We start from the raw sequence: 20,655 nt of genomic DNA, 5'->3' as shown, positions 1-20,655 counted from the left end.
GAAATAAGTGTTTCATCTGCCAAGGCGACAAACTGAAACTGTGGGTGACGACTCACTTTCGAATAACATCAGCCGCATCTGCCCACGCACGCAACGCCTCTTTGAGGCGCCCGCTGCGGAACAGGAAGCCGCCCAGGTAGGTGTAGGGGTAAACATGGTGGTTCTGGTAGTATGTGCGCGACGCATGAACGGCTTCTGCAAACAGGTCCTGTGGCGGAGGCCGACCCGGTGTTGGAAACAGACCTTCCAGCTCTCCGAGGTTCCCCAGCGCCATCGGGTAATTCCGGAGGTGGCCCTTGTCGTACAGGAGCCATAGCAGTTGCTGCAGAAATGCCAAAAGCGGGTTACCATACCTGCTGTCAACATTAAGGTTGGCGCAATCCCACAACACAACACCAGTGGACCAAGGAGGAAAGGAATGGCACAATTACTTTTTTTTTTTTAAAGTTCTGCCTTGAGCACACGCCTGTGTGGGGCACGTGCACTTTATTGACTTTGACGCGGACGAAGCACCCAAGCCACAGCAAGTCTGGATAGCCACATGCAACAAGTAGTTTATAGATCACAGGGAATCTCTGCGATATTCCTCCTCCTGCTGATTTTGCAAGTCACAAGAACTTGGCTGCTTGACAGACAAGAAACTTGCTCAAAGCGAGTGCCGCTCTGGCGTCTTTTCAGCATCGGAAAACTTCACAAGTCGCAAACTTCGTGAACAGAATTTTCCATAAAACGACGCAACATCTGCGAAATTGTAGAAAGGGCCCAAATTAGTAAACCTTGCAAAATATTCGGGAGAGTTGGCAGGTGTGGATTAGTGACTCGATGCACAGTTCAATGCTGCCCCCAAAGCAGCATAAAGCGCATTAAGAGATGCATTGAGTGATAGGTTTAATGTCAATTCTGACCACCACAGGGAGTCCAAAAGCAATGCTAAATCAGTTTAGATCGACGGTTCCATTCATGGTGCTCAACGGCCCAAAGCCACTCTGGGGCTATATGAACTACACTGTAGCGGAGGGGTTCCAGTATGACAACCTGGGGTTCTATAATGTGCACCTAAATCTTGGCAAACAAGCGTTGTTGCATTTCATGCCCAACAAAAAGCAGCCACCACGGCAGGTAAATCAGTATAGACTATTGAAGTACTATTCTTTCAAAACTCTATTCTCGTTCATTTGGCATAAAGAGGTTAACCATTTTTCAGTAGTTTGCAGCAAACTCAGCACCATTATGACACTGTGATGTCAAGGATTTCAAAGTATTTTCTTGTACTATGACTTCTTTTTCACAGAAGATGTTGCCAGAACTAGTAGCATCTTTTGTTCTTTTCGAAGCAATGTAATCCTTTTGTCTTTCACTTATAAGAAAGTGAACTAGTTCTGAGTAGACAGTATTTAAGCTGGTGTTGGAATTGTAGAGTGGTGTCGCCATCCGTCTGTTATTTTCATGTTTTTCTCTAGCTTACCAAGCCTCCTCCGGTGGCAAGAGTGGCCATTTCGTTTTTGCAAAGGCATGATCTACTAATATAGCTCAACATAATAGTCCTCCTTGGATGTCCCCTTTGATATGAGCTCAAGGCTCGGTACAAGAGCATTTTTGCATTCCCCTCATCAGTGAGCGGCTGCAGGGGGCAGAAATCAAAACCATGGCATAGTGCTAATCAAAACAACTCCAATGAGCCATTGTGGTAGTAAGCATGCAACAAGACAAGAGAGCCCAAGCAGCATACTACTCTCGACATGCTTGAAACCTATGTACAATTGTGTACAAATGAACAGCAAAGCATAAAGCAAAGCCTACCTTACAGTTTATATAACTAAAGAGAGTGATTTCCCACCGCTACACATTCAGCCAGCAAAGACAACGTGAACGACAACATAAGTATCGAAGCCGGAATCCGAGTGTCAAATACGGAAAAAAAAAAAAAACGATTGCTCTCAATCTGCATTCTCGTTCACACTTCATTTTTCACCTGTTGGAGGTTGACAAGCTCGGTGCTGTCTGTGGTGGGCGTGATGGTGGGGTTGATGGCGGAGACGAGCGCGGCCACCTCGGTCGCCCGCGTGCACGGAATGGCGTGGCCATTGAGGTACAACCAGCTCTTGTCCTGCGGTATGGGCTGGCCTCGCCTGTCCTCGTTGCCTTTGCCTGCACAAGGACATGCATCCTTTTCCAGTTGCGGGACCACACTCATGCGGCAGTGCCTTTAAGCACGAAACGCTTCCTCGTCCTGCTGTGAGCGATCTCAGAGGAGGGTAATCTGCAATCCAATGAAAACCACAGGGAGTCAATGCATCCAACCAAAAGGACTACTTGGCAAGCCGTTTATGATCCCAAAGTCGGCACCGCCATGAATAAGGCACATTTTGCTCCTTTCTGCCACAAGAACTTTTTTTCTTCTTTCACTAATTCAAAGACAGCGAATAAACGAAACCACATGTTTATCTCTCTCGCCAACGTTTCAGAATTTAATGTGGCATTTAAGAGTATTGTTTTTCAAGTGCTGGTTGTTGTAATGCAGGGCCAATACTGGTGTCGCACAGGCAATTTCAACATAGTCACCGATGCTACTGCCATTAAAGGGTGCATCACCACGCACCGGAAATTTGGGCTATTATAGAAACTGCCCTTCAGAAAGAATTCTACTAGAAGTTTTGAGAAGGGTTTAGCAGTAGTCGAGATATGGAACGAAATTAAATGTTACAAGGCCAAGGAGAGGCTGTGACATCACAAAAGAGGTTGGTGAACGTTGTGGTTCAGCGAAGCAGCATCTTAGCGTGCTGGCGCGATGACTATGGCGGTAAAGGAACAGAAGCTGGAAAAGCGACGCGAGGCTCAGTGTCAATGGGAGGTCGCCATGACAACCAAGAAAAAAGAAAAAAAAGGAAGCACCAATGACTTTCGCAGGTAACTAAGCGCATTTAGAAAGCTTTTCGCTTGCTTTGACAATCAACTTCGATGGTTCTTGCATAGATGTTTTTTATCACCATACAGTTAACTTTTGTGGCCGCATTTGGTCATTTGATCTTTGTTTTGTTTTCGTTAATGGGAACTTGTCTTGAGCCTTTCCGTTTTTGTTTTGTTGGAATCTGACATCGCATTACTCTGTGTACAGTCAACAACCGATTATTCAGACATTGATTATTCAGACATGCTTGACTATTTGGACAGCCCCACGTGCCACCACTAGCCCCATAGAGTGACCGACCATAGATAACCAAAATTTCGAACACATCACAGCAAGTCGTGCAATAATAAGGACTCCGACTGCATAGCCATGTGCTAATATTGTCAGAGTGTCAAGCAAAATAGCAATACTTTTGTTTTGAGGCATCAACAGCATGGTGGTTGGCCATGTCATTGGCATTCCATGGAACCAAAACTAGTGAAGTCCAGCCGATCTAATAGTCGCCAATAAAAATTCAATGCATGCATTGATTGTACGCTCGTCTATCTGTAGCGACAACATCACAAGGGTCAAGATATAGGCCGCAATTTTGTAGCGTTGTTTTTCGCTCAATTCTATGCAACTCTTATCGTCCACTGTTCATGGCCAGCTGATCTCATTGGTAACACCTGCTGAACGTTGCTATGACCACTGACAAAATATGAAAAGAAATAGTATAACAGGCCTGGCTAGAAAATCCCGGCCACAGGGTGCCTAGGCCAAGGGGAAGCATACATACACGCAGCCACATGCATGGACAAACTTGGGCCATATTCTTGGACGGTCACTTCAAAAGATACTTTCATTTTCGTGACATTTCGCGTGACTAGCACCGGACATGTCAATGGGCAGCGGCGTTTCTGCATCGTGATCAGAAAGCGTGCCAAAAGTAACATCACTCTTTGACATTGATGCATCTTGCGCGAGTCTGCCACGAATTCCATCGCTCACAGACACCAATGCGTCTCGCACTAGAGTCATGCGAAGTTCAAGGTGTCTCCGAAAGTGACGATTCGAGAGAATAAGGCACACCATTGTTTGGGCATTTGTGGAATACAGTCACTTATTTATGGCCGAATCCATTATTTCGGACTCCCGATTATTCTAACGTTTTGGTGTTCCTCATTGAGTATTGATTATCAGTCGGTGATAGCAAACAAAACAAGTGACATGCAACACTAATGGGAGCCGCAGACTCTGAGAAGTGACAACTCACTGAAGATAAGAGACTTAATTCCACAAGTAGCCAAGAAAGGTGTGCTGTATTCTCGAATCGTCACTTTCGAGATACCTCCGATTTTGCGTGACTGCTGCTCAAGACACATCAATATTAGAAGCAACAGCATTCTTGGCACAGTACAAAGCACGCTATCTTTCGGTGACTATAGCTCGAGATGTGTCGGTGTCCATGAGTGATGTCATTCTTAGCAGAACGCCAAAGACACTATCTTATCACTGTGCGGAAACACTGCTGCTCGCCAAAGCGTCCAGTGCTAGCCAAGCGAAGTATCGTCACGAAAATGAAAGTACTGTCATGCTGTTGCTACAGATAGACTAAAGTAAAGTCAATGCATGCACCGAATTCTTTTCAGCAAATACTAGATGGAGCAGGCTTCACTAGTTTCAGTTTCGTGGAGCACCAGACAAAACAAAAAAATTGGAGGACGCCTAAGCTTCGCCTTCAAGAGTGGAACGTGATAGCGTTATCACACCCCGTTCGCACCGCCCACTCATTCGCTCGGCATGCTCTTGACGAGACAAAGGGGAGAAGCGGGCGTGTGGCGCGCCACCTGTCGGAGCAGCGCCGTACATTGCAAGGAGGGGTCTTCTATGCTCGCCGCAAAATGGTTCTGCATGTGCGCCAAGCGAAGAAGAAATGTAGCGGAAACGTACTTCGCTACTCGTTTAACTGCGACTTCTGCAATTTACGTGCTCATAATTAGCGATATACACCGCAGTATAACTTTCTACGGCATGTTTCTAAGGCAACACCGCATTCACTAGAGGCGCTTTTGTCCCGCTTTGAACCATCGAACTCATGGCTGAGTGGTAGAGTCTCCGTCTCACACTCTGGAGACCCTGGTTCGATTCCCACCCAGCCCATCCTGCAATTTTCTTTATTTATGAATTGCCTTCCAGAATTTTTTGCTCACGGCCAACGCCACCGACGACACCGGCTTTTCTGCGACACGAGCTCCTTAACGCTGTCGTGTTAAAATATCGCTATTTCTACTGGACTGGGTGGCCATATTAGCACACGGTCATGCAGTCGGAGTCCAAATTACCGCATGATGCACTACAATGTGTACGAAACTTCAGTCATCCTTATATATCAAGTCTAGGGCTAGTGGCAGGGCAGTGGGGCTGTCTGAATAGTCAAGCATGCTCAAATTATTGGCGCCCAAATAATCGATAGCTGACTGTACTATGGCTTTTATTGGGGCTCCATAACACCTTTTTCTTCGAAAGTGAGAGCACACTGGAGCGAGTGCGATGCCTTTCAGTGAATATATTTCCAAACAAGAATTTTGAGAAGCATATAATAATAATGCAGATACAGAAAGTACAATGTTTACTTTCCCAACACCTCCGCTTGACACAGTTTCTTGCAGCAGGGGCAGCCGATAGCAATGCCCTGCCTATTGCTCACTTCATACAGTTAAACTAACAGCCCACTTTGGATGGACATCGGCCAATCTCAAACAATAAAAAAATTGGAGAATAAGGTATAAACTCCATGCAAGCGATCTTGCGCATGACGGCAACAAGCAATGCGACGGAGATGGCTGTTCCGTCCGCTCGTCGCCTACGAGTCGAACCCCACCCGAGCAACGACGTTGAGCGACATCCCCCCGGTGCTGTCGGCATGAGGGCAGCAAATACACACAGGAACAGTTGTGATGCATGCTCTAATAATCTAAGTTGATTGGTTTTGCTGTACAAACCAGCATAATGTACTTCTGAAGGTAGTGCAGCATGTGCTTTTATCCTTGCAGGTATCAAAACTCAGTCATTTGATCGTTTCACGTGACAAGCAGTAGTATCACTGTTGTACATCTTTTTATGGCTTTGTGCAATTGACTAGTAGCTCCTAACACTTCCGCGCGACTAGCGATTAATTTTAGATTCCCAAAACTGTGCGATCGAGCAACGAGAACGAACAATCCGTTCACGTGACGGCCTGTTTAGTCACTTGTAGCCATCACTCATCACTGCAGCACAAGATCACTCTTATGGGTTTTGAACTTAAACAGTGGAGAGAGCAAGCGCAGGTGTAGAGGAAGAGGAAAGCAGGGCTCCTGATTTATTGGCACGTGCATGGGTGATGTCATGCACAAGGGAAGGAGGAGGTGAGGACGATGCCCGCCAGCTGCAAACGCCCGGTCCACAACAGACATCAGGAGTCAAGAGCAGTCTTGGTTGATAGCGATTGCAAAGAACTTGTAGCAGGGATACTAGGGACAGTGGGGACTGATACGAAGTTTCAACTGGGATGCTGATATACCAAGTCGTGGTATCATTAGGCATTGTGGTTGGCAGCAAGAGTGCCACTTGATGTTCCTGCTGATGTGCGCACAAGGTTTCGTGATTCACAGATGGCATGGGGATATGCAGCAGGTCCCAAAAGAAAGCTATCATTGACATTAACCATCATCTTCGGTGGTTTCTGTCACAATTTTTATTCTTTCTGCAGTACACTTATGGCCACCTAACCTCAGAAGGTCGGTGTGTGACAGAGGTGCCAAAGAGCGACAAAAGGACGGCAACAGTACAGTCAGTCCCCTCCAACAACCAGTGCATCCCCATTTGCTGGAAGGCTGGAGAGGTGTTCACGTATGCACACATTTTAACACTGGAGTAGCTCATGGCCACGAACAATTGTCCAATTGTCTGTGGGCTGTCACGTGTGTCTATGACATCAGGGACAAGGCATAATAGAGGAGTCCTCAAAAGCCGTGGCAGAGATCAAGCCATATTTTATGTGAGATTGTGGGCTCCCTGCTGCATGTAGGGGAATAGAGTGTTTTAACTTGACTGAGTTTCTGTTTTAGTGTCCGCAGTTTTGGCACTTGTGGAATACCAGGTTACCAGATAGGTATGCGGTCGCGCGCAACACTGGTAGTGACATATTCTGGCACAGAGTTCAACCGGAAAGCACACCGAGATAATATTGCATTGACTTATGATATTCTACTTAACTCCTGGCGCAAAGCATTTGCGCTGACGTAAGTGCTGACAAGTGGTCCATTCATGATTTCCCTTTGATAATAACACTGACGCTACACAAATTTTTTTCAGGCCCATTGTAGCTGGACATTGTAGCTGGTGTCACAAGATGTGGCCACCAGCCTTGCTACTGCCATTGCTCCGATAATCCAGTAATCATTAAACGGTAAGAAGCTTGCATACAAGCTAAAGTTTCCAATATCTGGCTTGCATATTCTGACAGCATTGTCTACAGATTATGAAAATTTTCTTACCATGCTAAACAAGTGTTGCAGAGCCCCTTGAAACATAAATGGTATTCCTTCACCAGAAAACCATTCTTTATTCATTCTCCCGTAAATTGTGTAAGTTTGCGCTTGCTTGTCACATTGGTGCAGTGACATGCAATTACACTGACGCAGTGACTTGCAGTGACATGCCAGAAGGTCACAGTCACTCACTGTCTACCTCCTAGCATGTGTACAGTGCTCATGGAATGAAACGCGACAGCGAGTATTTGGTAGAACCCTGCATATGTGCGGAGAACTCGAGAGTACCATGTCATGTCGCTAGGAATCTGGTCACTAAAGGTGACTCGGACTCCGCTCTAAGTGTACGCACCGAAATTACGTCGATGTGACACGAACTGCGGCCGGTGGAAACGAAAGTATGGGCATTAGTTAGCCCTAAATTGACGCGTTTCATTCCGTGAGCACTGTACACAGCCTGACTCCCTTGTTGCGACATTGACTCGGTTGCCCTTTTCTTGGTGGCACACATATAAAGCATAGCACGCAGGACCATGCCACGTTTCGAGCGTGCAGTTTGCTCCTAAATGCACCCAATTTTGCTTGTCACCCCATGCTAAATACCTGCACTGTTCTGGCACCCTGTCCTGGCTCACACATCTTTGTGCACTCTACTTGCCACTACAACAATTCTTTATGCTTTATGCATGTATCTGTACAACAGGTCTTCTTAGCATCCATGCTTGCCCGTTGCTTTTCTTCCAACCTGTCACGACTTTGTACGTCTGACCGTGGCCGGGGTGTTTACTGATGAAAATTCACATCTGAGACTTGTCTCTGTGTTTGTGAGAGGCACAGAGGAAATTTTTTTTCGAGTACTGGAGATGCATAACTCTCAGGTGCCCTGATATTCGGCCTCCGCATATGTCATGCAAGTGATCATGGGAGTTCTTGTCATAGTTGCATCGCTACAATGACAGACGGTGCAATTTTTTTCAAGGCTAGTACCATCTGATAATTACAATCAAAATAAATTATCACGTAATAATTACACGGAACCCACTCACCCCCAAATGAGCAGACTGACGTGTTTCTATGAACAGTGGCCACAGTGTACCGCTTTTGATGAAAACGTAGTAATTCGCACAGTGAAAGCACGAAGACACACAGCTAGTACTCGAGTTGATGCAGTTTTAAGTCCATGAGTTCTAGTTGCAACATATGGGGTAACTATTCCCTAGAAAGCGCAGCATATTAAGAAACAACTTCACTGCGAGGTGCAAGGAGGGCGACTTCTATGACCCCACCACCCGTGCAGCTTCTGCAACCTTTTCTGCTAAGTGTTAAACGGAGAGTACAGTGACAGCTTCTTCCAAACTTGTGAGAAGCGGCTCAACACACATACCGTGCCAAGTGACCTCAGCTGTCTCTTCACGCTCTTCAAATATGACCCATGCGTGGTCCTCCGACAGGGCCAGGTGGACATCCGGGAACCCCATTGCCTGGCAAGCAGCTACTACAGCAAAGGCCACACCAAAGCAGTCCAGCTTGTTTCCTGCAGGATCCAGTGTTGATTTAGACGTAGTGCTTAGTAATGCCAGAACTGCCAGCTAGCTTTAAGATCTAAGAAATACAGTTGAAAAAAAAAAAAAAACTAAGGTTTGGTGAAAACAACAATAAAACTGCTCATTATGTGAGATATGGGTGCTTAAGTAAAAAAATTCACAAGCTTTGTTTTCAGGTTTGGACACTACATTTTTCTTGACTGCGCACCATTTGCTGTTGCTTGTAGCAAACAAACCTTTATGCAACAAATGTTTCCTTTTAGGAGTGATCATATATTTCATTTTATTTACGAAGGTTGAATGTTTATTTGATGGTTATATTGTTGTTTGTATTACTATATAAATAATATGGCAATTTTATGTTGTAACTAAACCCTCTTACAATAATGCTTTATAGGCAATGTAAGTATGTATAATAAATAAATTAAAAACTCATGCTTATTCAATGCACATGTTGGAATCTGTGCTTAAGTAAAGTGGTTAATTAATTGCTTCGCAGGCAACAGAGATGCATACAATTTGGTGATAACAAGTGTATTTCAGCCAACAGAAAATTCAAAAGAAAGCCCTTCGCAACATCGTTAATGCTGCAAACAACCACACATGGAAACTATCTTTCAGGCTCTAAATGCATCAACAGCAAACGAACTCTGCCATTCAATGTTAAATGAATGCTACAAATTGGAATTGCAAAACAATTCATTTCTTACTGAATTGTCTCGATTAAGCCAGATTGAGCATGTCCGTACACTGAGGATACACGAGCTCTAGAACTTGTCTAGAATACTTAACTACGCACTCAAATGTTAAAATATCAGATACCTATGCTGCTTAATAATTCAGAGCTCCACATGTTATACAATAACACACTTATTCATCTTATGTGCTTTTCTGTGATGCTCCTATTTTCTAAACATTTTCCCTTGGCAAGACCCCATGAAATTTCATGTTGTATTCACATATTCATGTGAACCTGTTTCTGTGTACAAGCATTTCTTTACACAATAACTTGTTATTTTACGTTCATTTTCTTTGCTGGTATTTATGATATTAGAAACTGATTTAGGACCTTTCAATTAATACACCTGGCTTCTGTACACTTTTCGGTTTATTCTGTTCGAGTTCAGTATTTATCATGTGCCTCGTTTGCCAATGCTCAAGGGTGCAGACCCTGTCAAGCCATCAGGCTTGACAGGGTCTGGCAGGTACAGGCTAAAAGCCATCAGACTTTTAGCCTGTAGCTGCCAAGCATCTTTGATACTGAAATAAATAAATTGACTGATCGATTCATCAATTGATTGACTAATTGGTTGATTTCACAGAAAAGTATGACACATATCAAGCAACATAAAGGGTTTCTGTACCTCTTGTACAAGTGGGACATACCCATGATGGAGGATTGATCAAGAATGGGTACACCGCCATGGCAAATACCGAATGGCGAAATCAAAGAAAGTAAATCAAAGAATTCATGCAATATAATTAACCATTCTATTAACAGATCAGTATGCTCTAGATGTATCTGTGAGCCGACATTGTATCTTCATGTTTTAGGTAGGAATCGTATGAAGTGAGACATGCCCATTCTGGAGGAGTGGTCAAAAACCCGGCAAGAAATACTGAGACGTTAAATCAAAGAATCCATTCACTCTTGTTATGGCGTCTACAGAAATCCATCAACTTGATTGACAGTTCTTCTATGCACTGTTAAGCATTTTCACTGGAATTCTTCTACCAACAATGCCATGCACCATCTGAAATGATGACTGAACTTTAACAATTTGTCACATCTGACAATTTTTGGCAGATGGTGGAGTCTGGAAACATAAAACTTTGACTGCAGGTATCATCGAAACTAGCCTCCAGTGCTCTTAGCACTTCCCCAACCCAACAAAGCGAAATTTGCGCTTTGGTCGACTAGGCAACATAATTTTTAAATGACAGCAGCACTGAAGACAAAGAAGCTCCTATCAGGTTGTCCGATTTCCTGATCTGACGTCTAGGTCGTTTCAACGACGTATCAAATAACGGTACATACTTTGATAATTGTGTTCCGACTAATATCAAGTGCATCTTTATTTTACCCACCGAGGTTTGCAGGATTGCTTTTGTCCGTGAACGTTTCGACAGCACTTGTACAAAATATTACGAGCAATCCTACCCATCATGTTGGGTTTTCGCTTACATGAAAGCACATAGTCAATTTCAGACCGACCTTGGTCCAAAGTTTGACTAGCAGTCTAATATCTTACATTTTGAACACCAAATGTGTAAGTACCTTTATTCATTACTGCATGGCACTGTACAGGAATTGAACAAAGCATGTGGCAATATCAGCACCAGTTGACACACACAAGCTCGCCTTCCTCGCACACAAAACTGATTGAATGCAATAATTATGCCCGAGAAGGATTTCACATGCTCCCTGATCCGACAACCGATGCATCGAGAGCTTTTAGAATGCAGTAAAAGACGAACTAGGTGTCTGCTACAATGAGTAAAAACAAATGCTCCCTGTAGAATAGGAACTTGCTCGTATTCATGTTTGCGAAGCTACTGCTTCCCCACCTAGCACGGGCAACACTACGGCTAGTATTGATGCGAATAAATGTGCGTAATATTCTTATTTTTTTTTTTTTTTCGTGATCTGACTTTCAAAAGTTGGCGACTAGGAGCCAGGCACATATTTTGTATATCTGAGATTTTTTTACTCTCAGTACTCATACTAAAAATAGCAAATTATTATTCTTTCATGTTCCTTGATGTGCTTCTTTGAACTTTCTTATGTAACAATTCATAAGAACTGTCTGAGCAATTGTTACTGCTTTAAATCTATTCAAAATGCCAGTGATGAGGCTATAATTATGTGTCGCAGTATACATTGCAACTACTACTTCTCTAAATAAAATGTTAAAACATAAAAGCATCGAAAATGAGCACATTTCTGATGGCATTGAAAGAGTTCATACATATAATTTGCCATTATATGAACAGATTATATATATATATATATATATATATATATATATATATACATATATATATATATATATATATTTGAACGCAAACTTGTGGCCCTCCAGCAGGAAGAGTTCCTTCGGCGTTGGCCAACACGCTTTGTGGTAATTAGAAACACTCAAGCCTCTGCTGTTATATTAGTCAGACTTGTGTATTTCGCACCATTTCCGTGGCCACGACGGCTTTCTTTCTTCACCGTCTTTGATACTTTTGTTTGTGCTCGTGGACATTTTACTTCTGGAATGTTCTTCAGACTGTTGTTTGTGTGCAATACAGACTTATTGCAGTATGTTTATTTCTGTTAGCAGCTTTTGAGATGTCTCAGTTTTAATTTCTCCTGTCACGTCACTATCGCAGATTGCTGACCTCTGTTGATTTGATCTGTTCAGCTTAAATCTGTTAAATGTCTCTTTCCGAGCTATGGCCAGGAAAGTTTGGGAGGTGTCGCAAAGAAAGCTTCTCTTCAATAAACAAATAAATAAAGAAATGATCCTCATATGCTAATATGCAGAAAAGCAAGATTAGCTGCCAGCATATAGTTGTTTTTACACTCATGCCAGCTGGACACAAACAAGCCAGCTGGACACAAACAATTTGACATTATCTGCTTTATGCCTTAAAGGTTATTGCCATTAATTTATTTACAGATACTGCAGCAATGGCATTAAAGCTTAAGGTATGTTGCCACTATTGGAAACGACGTTTTTTTCAAAAATAGCAACTTTCATTTTTATATATATATATTTTAAGAATCTACAGACATTCAGAATTGTGCTGCTGCAAAAATTATGTCTCTATATGGTTATGTTCAAAAGTTATGATGTTTTATACAACTACCGGCAGACCTCTCTGAAACCGAAACTGACATGTTGTGAAAACGAAACCTACACTTCAATCATTAAGACAAACTTTTGTTTGTGCTCCAATACGCAGGATACATTTAGATTAGTTTGTGGTGAAGTATTTTAAAGGTTGATAACATTGAGCAATGGTGATTGCGATATTTTTTTTTATTCAAGGACAACTCGTGGACTTGGAGGTAAAGGGAAGTTGACGGATGTTATGATCGATAAATTGCAAAATTATTACGGTATCACAATAAGAGCAAATGTGGGGAACCTACAAGCTATGAAGCAGGCCACACTAGCAAGTCTGTTTCACTGATGTTCGACCGATGGAACTCCTAGACGTGGCCTGTGTCCTTTGAGTGTGAAAAGTTGGTGTGCCTACAACCGAGTGAAAGCTCTGGGCACAGGACGCTAGAAGCACAGGGGGGGTTTTTTCAACGATATCCTGAACAAAGTGAAACCTGTGTATGCAGACCTCTGTTCTGATGAACTTTGATGAAATGTCTTCATGGAAAAACGCAGAAAGTGAATGAATGCTTCAATGGGATGCTCTGGCAGCGTCTTCCTAAAGATGTCTATGTAGGCCTGTGTACTGTTTGGTTTGCGAAATACGATTGTATATGTCACTTCAACAATGGAAATAGTGGCATGCTGGACATCTCGAGGCGGGCTGGTGTCGATCCCGGCTAGTACACCACAATAGCTCGCCACAGCTGGGACCGAAGACGCTTGAAGAATGCCAAGCGCCAGTCAACAGTGGACCAAAAACAAGCCCGAAAAAAATGACGAGCTGCTAAACGATCTCACGGTGAACTCGTGGCAGTTAAGGAAGGGCCCAGCTATGAGCTTGGTGGCTTTTAGCCTCCCACGATCTTCCAATGATGTATATGACATGTTTGGAATACCTATTTCTTGCTGTCTTTTTTTTTCTTTCAAAACTTCATTTTCAGTTCTTTTTTGTTGCACAGGCGGTCATAACTTTTGAATAAACCAATATTTTCTGATGAAGCTTCCCATGCTTCTTTCTGGAACATTACTCTGCGCAATAAATTAGGACCAATTGAAAACCATGAATAACTTTTGATGTTATAAGATTTCTACAGAAATGCAACCACATGAAATTACGCAATTTTTGGTTTTTTAAAAGGCTATACCATACTTAATATTGATGACAGGGCAAAGATTCTAGTTCATTGCACAGCTTGCATGTACAGCTACATTGCTGCCAAGCTATTTTTGTTTTGTATCACAGGATCGGTACTTATGACTGTTAACATGATGGGCATATTTTGGGTAATTTCAGTAATTAAATTGTGATTTTATTGCCTAACATACTTGAAGGGTCTTTTTAAACAGCTCTTCTTAAGGCAAACACAAAGGAATCAGTTTAGGAGCAAAATCTAAAAATTTCTATATAGGTGGCAACATACCTTAACGCTATTTTTGGTGTGTAGTGTGATTTTACAACTCACTCAGCTGTCAAATGCATTCTCACTAGCAATGTTAGCAGTTACAGCTGTACATGAAAGATACATTTCTGAAGTACATTGAAATAATTGTACATAAAATATGCCTATTTATGTTTTTAGTGTTACTTAAGCTATTACCCACTATATATATATATATATATATATATATATATATATATATATATATATATATATATATATATATATATATATATATATATATATATATATATATATATATATATATATGTGTGTGTGTGTGTGTGTGTGTGTGTGTGTAGAACTTGAGTGATGCTGCAAGGTAAACAGAACAAGTACATAATTTCAACAGTTTCGACCGGTGGACTGATTTTCATCAGTGAACCTTGATGAAGATCGGTCCACTGGTCGAAACTGTTGAAATTAGGTACTTGTTCTGTTTACCCTGTAGCATTGCTCAAGTTCTTTACATTGGAAAGATAGCCTGAAGAATTTCCCTTTATATATATATATATATATATATATATATATATATATATATATATATATATATATATATATATATATATATATACACACACACTTTACTTTTTCCTAACAATTTCTGAGTAATTCAAAGCCTTCTCACCGTTAATACCAAATAATTTTGCCATCTGGGTATTCATGACATTACAAAGTTTCCATCCTTATACTGCACATTATAAATCATGCTTTATTCAAAGCACAAAGGGACCATTAGGGATAACTAACCAATTTGTTTGCGAACTCTGAGCTCTTCAAAGCTTAAGTGGCCATGCGTTATCAGATAAAGCTTAGAAAGGCAGCCTCGTTGACCTAGTTAATACCTGTGTCTACCTTTGCGACCACATCAGAAATGTGTGCGGTCTTTGCATCTATAAATAGCACCAACAGTATATACTGCTGAAAGCAACATTTATTGCAAGTGATTGTGACAAGTCGAAAAAGTTTGGCTGTTTGAGCCATGCAGCTTGCTCTAGTACGTGATATCCACTGTGGATGGGATGAAAGTAGCATTTTTTTTACGATTTCATGCTTGATCATGTGCAGTCAACAATGTGAGGATTTCAAAAACTATAACAAAAAATATTTTGATTTTCAAATAACTGACATTTCATTCAAGGACCAAATCACTACAAGGCCGGCATGCCTAGCCAATGGCTTGATGAGAACCTTCTATTCTTTTTTGGTGCTATTTATAGATGCAACAGACGGCACACATTTGTGATTTGGTCGCAAAGGTATACCCAGATATCAACTAGGTCAACAAGGCTGCCGTTCTAAGCTTTATCTGATAACGCATGACCACTTATGCTTTGAAGAGTCCTGGGTTTGCAAACAAATTGATTAGTTGTTCCTAATGCTCCCTTTGTGCATTGAATAAAGCATGATTTATAATGTGCAGTATAACATTAGCAATTTTCTAATGTCAGGTATACTGAGAGGTGAAAATTATTTGGTATTAATGGTAAGAAGGCATTATTTGATTTCTTATTAGGTTTCAAGTATTCACACACCTGTGTTTATTGGCCTTAACCTCCCTTGGGTAGCATGGGTATTAAATCGGCTTAGTCAGAATGCTTCCTTTACTAGATGCTTGCCGTGTCACTCATTTTGCCATTGGAGCGGAGGTTCCTCTAGTTCAGCATAATCACAGAGAGATGGCACTCACGGCCTACAGCACTTCCTGTCACTGCGAAATTGACTACAAGGCAGGCGCGCTCGGCCAATGGATCGATGAGAGCCTGCAATTCCTGCCTCCGGGATTGCAACAGACGCCGCTACAATCCCGGTGGCAGGGTTACGTGATTCAAAGTTTGCAGCGGTCGCCACAACCAGCAATTTCACCCTAGAGAGGAGAGAGAGGAGGGAAGGTAGAGAGGTAGACTAGGTAGAGAGGAGGAAAGAGGTGAGGGGCCTTGACCAGCTCCTTGCGGCTCATGCAGCAGGTATGCAGTAAAGGAGGCACCGATCAGTTCTAATGTACATAGCCAGTTGCTGGCTTAACCTCTAGGCCATCAGGCATTCAATTCACTGTACTGCACTAAAGTTCAGGATGAATGCCTGATGAGCACTGCATGGATGTTTGAAAGACTATTACGAAATCGCGAGACGAATATTTCGTTCCTCATTCTAGTTCACATGCACGTCTTCTCTAAGCTATGTGAGAACTATCGGCACTCCTTTATTAGATGTATCATGTTAAACTATCTTCTATAAAGTTAAGCATGACAAGAGATGCACACTGTTCTCTGCACCAATGCCTTCCCCATTAATTTTCGTAACAACAGGGCTTTCTACAGTATGGCGCTTCTTGGCCATAAATGGCCCTTGCGCCACAAGATGCCAAATTCATCATTGTAGTACCTTCAGTTCCCAGGTATTTAATATGGCCGGTCGTAGGCCAACCCAAATAAACAATTATTTGCAAAAGAAATGCACATTTATGAAGTCTGTGAAAAATTTTAAATTTCTGGCCTTTCATATTTAGCTTGAACCTGGAATAAGTCCGGACCCCAATTCCAGCATTAATGCATGTCCTCGCCCTTGCCAACAATGCTGTACGCACCAGCACTTCCTCAATTGCCCACAAATGTGGCAATATTGCTCTGATAAAAATCAGGAACACAAGCGCTTCAGCACATAATGAAAAGAAAACAAAGTGAATGGTGCTGGGAAAAAGAGAAGGGGGGGGGGGTACATGCTATTGTAGATGCTCGTTCAGAGCGAAAAAAAAAAGAAAAAAGTACTTGTTCCTGAATAACCTTTTCAGCCACATTGTGCATCCTTGTATTGAAATGCAACTTAATACTTTTTAATGTTCAGACTAGTGACTATAAGGAAGAAAAGGCTCCAACATGGCACCGAATATAAACGTATATCTGCTCATGAAAAACAAATGTCACAAACAGACTTGTACACGTTACAGAAAAAAAAAAAAAGAAACCATCTGCAATTACAATTACGTCATCCATAAATATAATTGATTACAGTAACTAATTTACAGTTACTAGTTAAAGTTACTAAGTGAGTGTGAGTAAAAGAAGTAATTGAATTACAAAACTATTGTAAAATTTGATTACAAATGATTACACATAATTCACTAAATACATGTGTGGTCATCAGTCACAGGATGAATATGGGAGTAATGCAGTAGAATGGAATTTTAGGAGGTGTACTCTGCATCACTGCCACTAATCCCTCTTCTGTCCTGCTTGAGAAGGCCCCAAAATAAAAAATAATTGGCACATCTACTTGTAACTGAGGCTTCGGTTCTTTTCGTGATATAACGCATCATACTTGATCAAATAATTTCTGGTAATTATGATGACTGGCCTGACAAAAAAATTTCGAGAGGTTTCGGCGTGTTAGAAAAATGTCTAAACTTGCAGGAACATTCAATCATAACTCGCGGCAGAGGGAGATAATGAATACAAACGTGCCCTAGACTTAGTAACGGTGGCCTGTTGCTAAAGGTTAATCAAACCGCTCAGTGGCAGCATAAAGCACACACGCACATAAACAGCTGTGAAGAAAAAAAAATTAAATGGACTGCTGTGATACCGTGCCAGCAATAGGAAGGCTATATATCTATTTGTCGGCAACCCAGCTGCACAGCGGTTCACGAGCTGTCACGACGGATGCAGACGGTTCTGGCGGCACAAAAGAATTCCTCCTTGACTTTATAATAAGCGGATTTTTTGAATGTCTGCGTTCGGTCACTGACACGGAATGCGCACACGTGCTCGCAGAGAAGCAAAAGACGCGGCGCTGAAGACAGAAACTTAATGCATGAATAAAGTGGCTGTGTGTGCCCTCGCGCGCGTTTTAACGCGAAAAAAGTCAGTGTCCTCACCAACGGAGGACTGCTACTTTAGCGACTATAATTGCCGCTTCGGCGTGCAAAAGCAAGCGCCGAGCCGTAAGCACAACACGCAACATGTCACTCCGTTTATTACGAAGTAGCTGTGTTTCATTCCAACCGCCGTGCGGGTGTCGGAGCTTGTAATACACCCGGCACGATCTGCAGAACAAAAGCAACCGAGCTCCACACAAGTGCTCACCGGCAGCCTCAGCAGTTTATTTATTTATTTCGCGTCTTTTCTATAACTGACTTCGTTTCAAAACGCTTCGAGCAACCGCGTCGCTGACGTTTCTATGATCCTCGGCGGTTTACGAAAGGCCAAATCGAAGACAATCCGCCTCGGCGCTGCGATGAGCGCGGGAAGGCGACGGATCGAGCTACGTTCACAGGAACTGAAACGCGCTGTCAGACGTGGTTAGCTTGCGTGACGCCTCATGGCTGGAGGTGTCAACTACGCAATAAGCGACCGGCCACTGTAGCCTGCTGTGTCTGTCCACTGGGCCAACGTGCCTCCGAGGCGACATCTTCACAAACGCTCATGAACCTCGGCCGATATTTTTTTTTTTTTTTCTTTCCCGCCCTCCTGCGCCTTCTCCCTCGCCATCTGTTTTCAAAACGAAAGCGAAGATCGCGCACTGCTTTGCTGGCCACTGCTATACACGAATCAATCGATCACCACGCTTTACCAGCAGTCGTCGAAAAAAAGGAGGCGAAGAGAAGCGGGCACGCACTCCCCTCTCGACACGAGCGGTCGCCAGAGAGTTACGTAACGGTGCGACGGGGTTTTTTCCCGGAACGTCGCCGGCCCCGTTGTGCTCCCACTTACGTCAGCGTAGGAGAGAGAGGAGCTCGACACTCCACCGTAAATAAACAGCCAAATCTCCATCGATTACGCGCGAGTAGGCGAGGGGAAAACGCACAACCGACTCACCGGTGAGATAACTGTAGAGAGACTGGAGGTGAGGCCGATCCTTGTAGTAACTCCTCGTAAGAGACGACCAGATCGCGTCCGACACTCGCTTGATGAGATCACGCAGACCGGCCGGAGAGTCCGTTTCGATGGCGCTCAGGTCGAGCGATCCCTTGATCTGACAGGCGAACTTGGCATGCAGCGCTTCAATGGGACCGATCTCGACGACGGGGAAGCACGGCTGCCGCTGATCGCCGCCTGACGCCGGTTCGACGCCGACGTTGCGGTGGAATGTCAGCAGGTTCTCGATGTACCCGATCACGATGGACAGCAACGCCAGGTCCGGCTCGTTGTCGCTCTCGAGCTGCGCTCGAAAGAACTCGACAACATCGTCCACTTTGCGCATCGGAAAATGACGCTTCACGCCAGCACCGAGCGCCATGTTTGTTTTGAGTCCGCTGCGCACCGCCGCGCGCGGCGCGCGCATGGACATCTCGGTTGTTTTTTTTATTTTAATTTTTTTTTAGCCCGCGCAGCCCTAGCGGCCGCCGTGCGAGGCGCGGGTCGCGACTTACCATTCCGCTTCGCGCAGTGAAAAAAATAAGAAAGCTGCCGCATTGAGTGCGTCACGCGTAGAGTTTATGGCGTCATGCCTGACGCGCGTGCTAGAGACTGTTCTTGGAAAGCTAAAGAGCACTGAGGAAAAAAAAAGGAACGGACGAAATAAACCGCCGTCAGTCTTATTAGCTGCTGTTGACAGAAATCGATGCATTTGTTTCGGGTAGCTGTGCTTTAATTGCGTTCCACTATTCTGTGGGATCAGTCCACTGTCTGATGTGGCAGAATTCCCTTTTCCCATTTGCAAAAGCAGCAGCTTCGAGCGCTTTTGTTCACACCTGCCGACACGCGCGTCACATATTGCAAATAAACGAGAGTATGTCGATATCGGCGTTTTGTCTTTCCGGTATGCCTTAATCTACGTCCGCGTCTGGAGCAACGTGTTTTAAAATATGTAACGAACGCAGCGCGTCGTTCGTCCGACGTGTACTTATTGTTGTTGAGAGTGCGCGTATGTGCGCTTTTCACAACACATGGAACATCTCTGGGCACGAAGCGCGACCCCGCCGAGCCGTCGCAGTAATCCATCTGCTTTCACTCGGCATCTGAACGAATGGAGCTGACTATCCAAGACACGCACGTGGCGATCTTCACGGGCACCCGTGGAACGTGCCTCCCCGAAGCTGTGCTAAAACGGAAACGGAAAAAAAAGAAAATTTAAGGATTTTCTAGCGCATCCCTAGGCGTGTCCGATCGAGTACAGTCGACTCCCGTTAGTTGGACCTCCATTAATTCGACTTCTCGCTTAATTCGATAACGCACGTACTGGAATGTCCTAGCGAAAATTTATGCAGGTTGCTAGGGAAGAAAAACACGCTCAGATCGAAAGCAAAATCATGCCACTTCGAATGAATTCGATCCTTGACGATGGCCCAGTCAAGCAGCGATAAAAAAAAAAAAACTTGAAGGGAGAAGAAACTGCGTGCAAACGACGACATCGTCGCCAAATGGACATGCCGGCCAA

The 20,655-nt window shown here is 43.4% G+C and overlaps 1 protein-coding gene across 2 annotated transcripts in view; it reads right to left on the bottom strand.

The window, feature by feature from the left end:
- Mnn1 (menin 1) overlaps window positions 1-20,035 on the bottom strand; it is a 51,771-nt gene extending 31,736 nt beyond the window's left edge. For both annotated transcript variants that reach the window (XM_050190882.3, XM_050190883.3), the window contains exons 1-4: window positions 19,095-20,035; window positions 8,807-8,956; window positions 1,973-2,148; window positions 57-322 (exon numbers count right to left, since the gene is read on the bottom strand). In XM_050190882.3, coding sequence (XP_050046839.2) covers window positions 57-322; window positions 1,973-2,148; window positions 8,807-8,956; window positions 19,095-19,566 — 1,064 coding nt within the window. In that variant the 5' untranslated portion in view covers window positions 19,567-20,035. The remainder of the gene's footprint in view (window positions 1-56; window positions 323-1,972; window positions 2,149-8,806; window positions 8,957-19,094) is intronic.
- Window positions 20,036-20,655: the final 620 nt, after the last annotated feature.

This window comes from Dermacentor andersoni, chromosome 10, assembly GCF_023375885.2.
Source record: "Dermacentor andersoni chromosome 10, qqDerAnde1_hic_scaffold, whole genome shotgun sequence".
NCBI lineage: Eukaryota > Metazoa > Arthropoda > Arachnida > Ixodida > Ixodidae > Dermacentor > Dermacentor andersoni.
The sequence above is the reverse complement of the archived record's forward strand: the minus strand, read 5'-3'. Positions and strand labels throughout refer to the sequence as shown.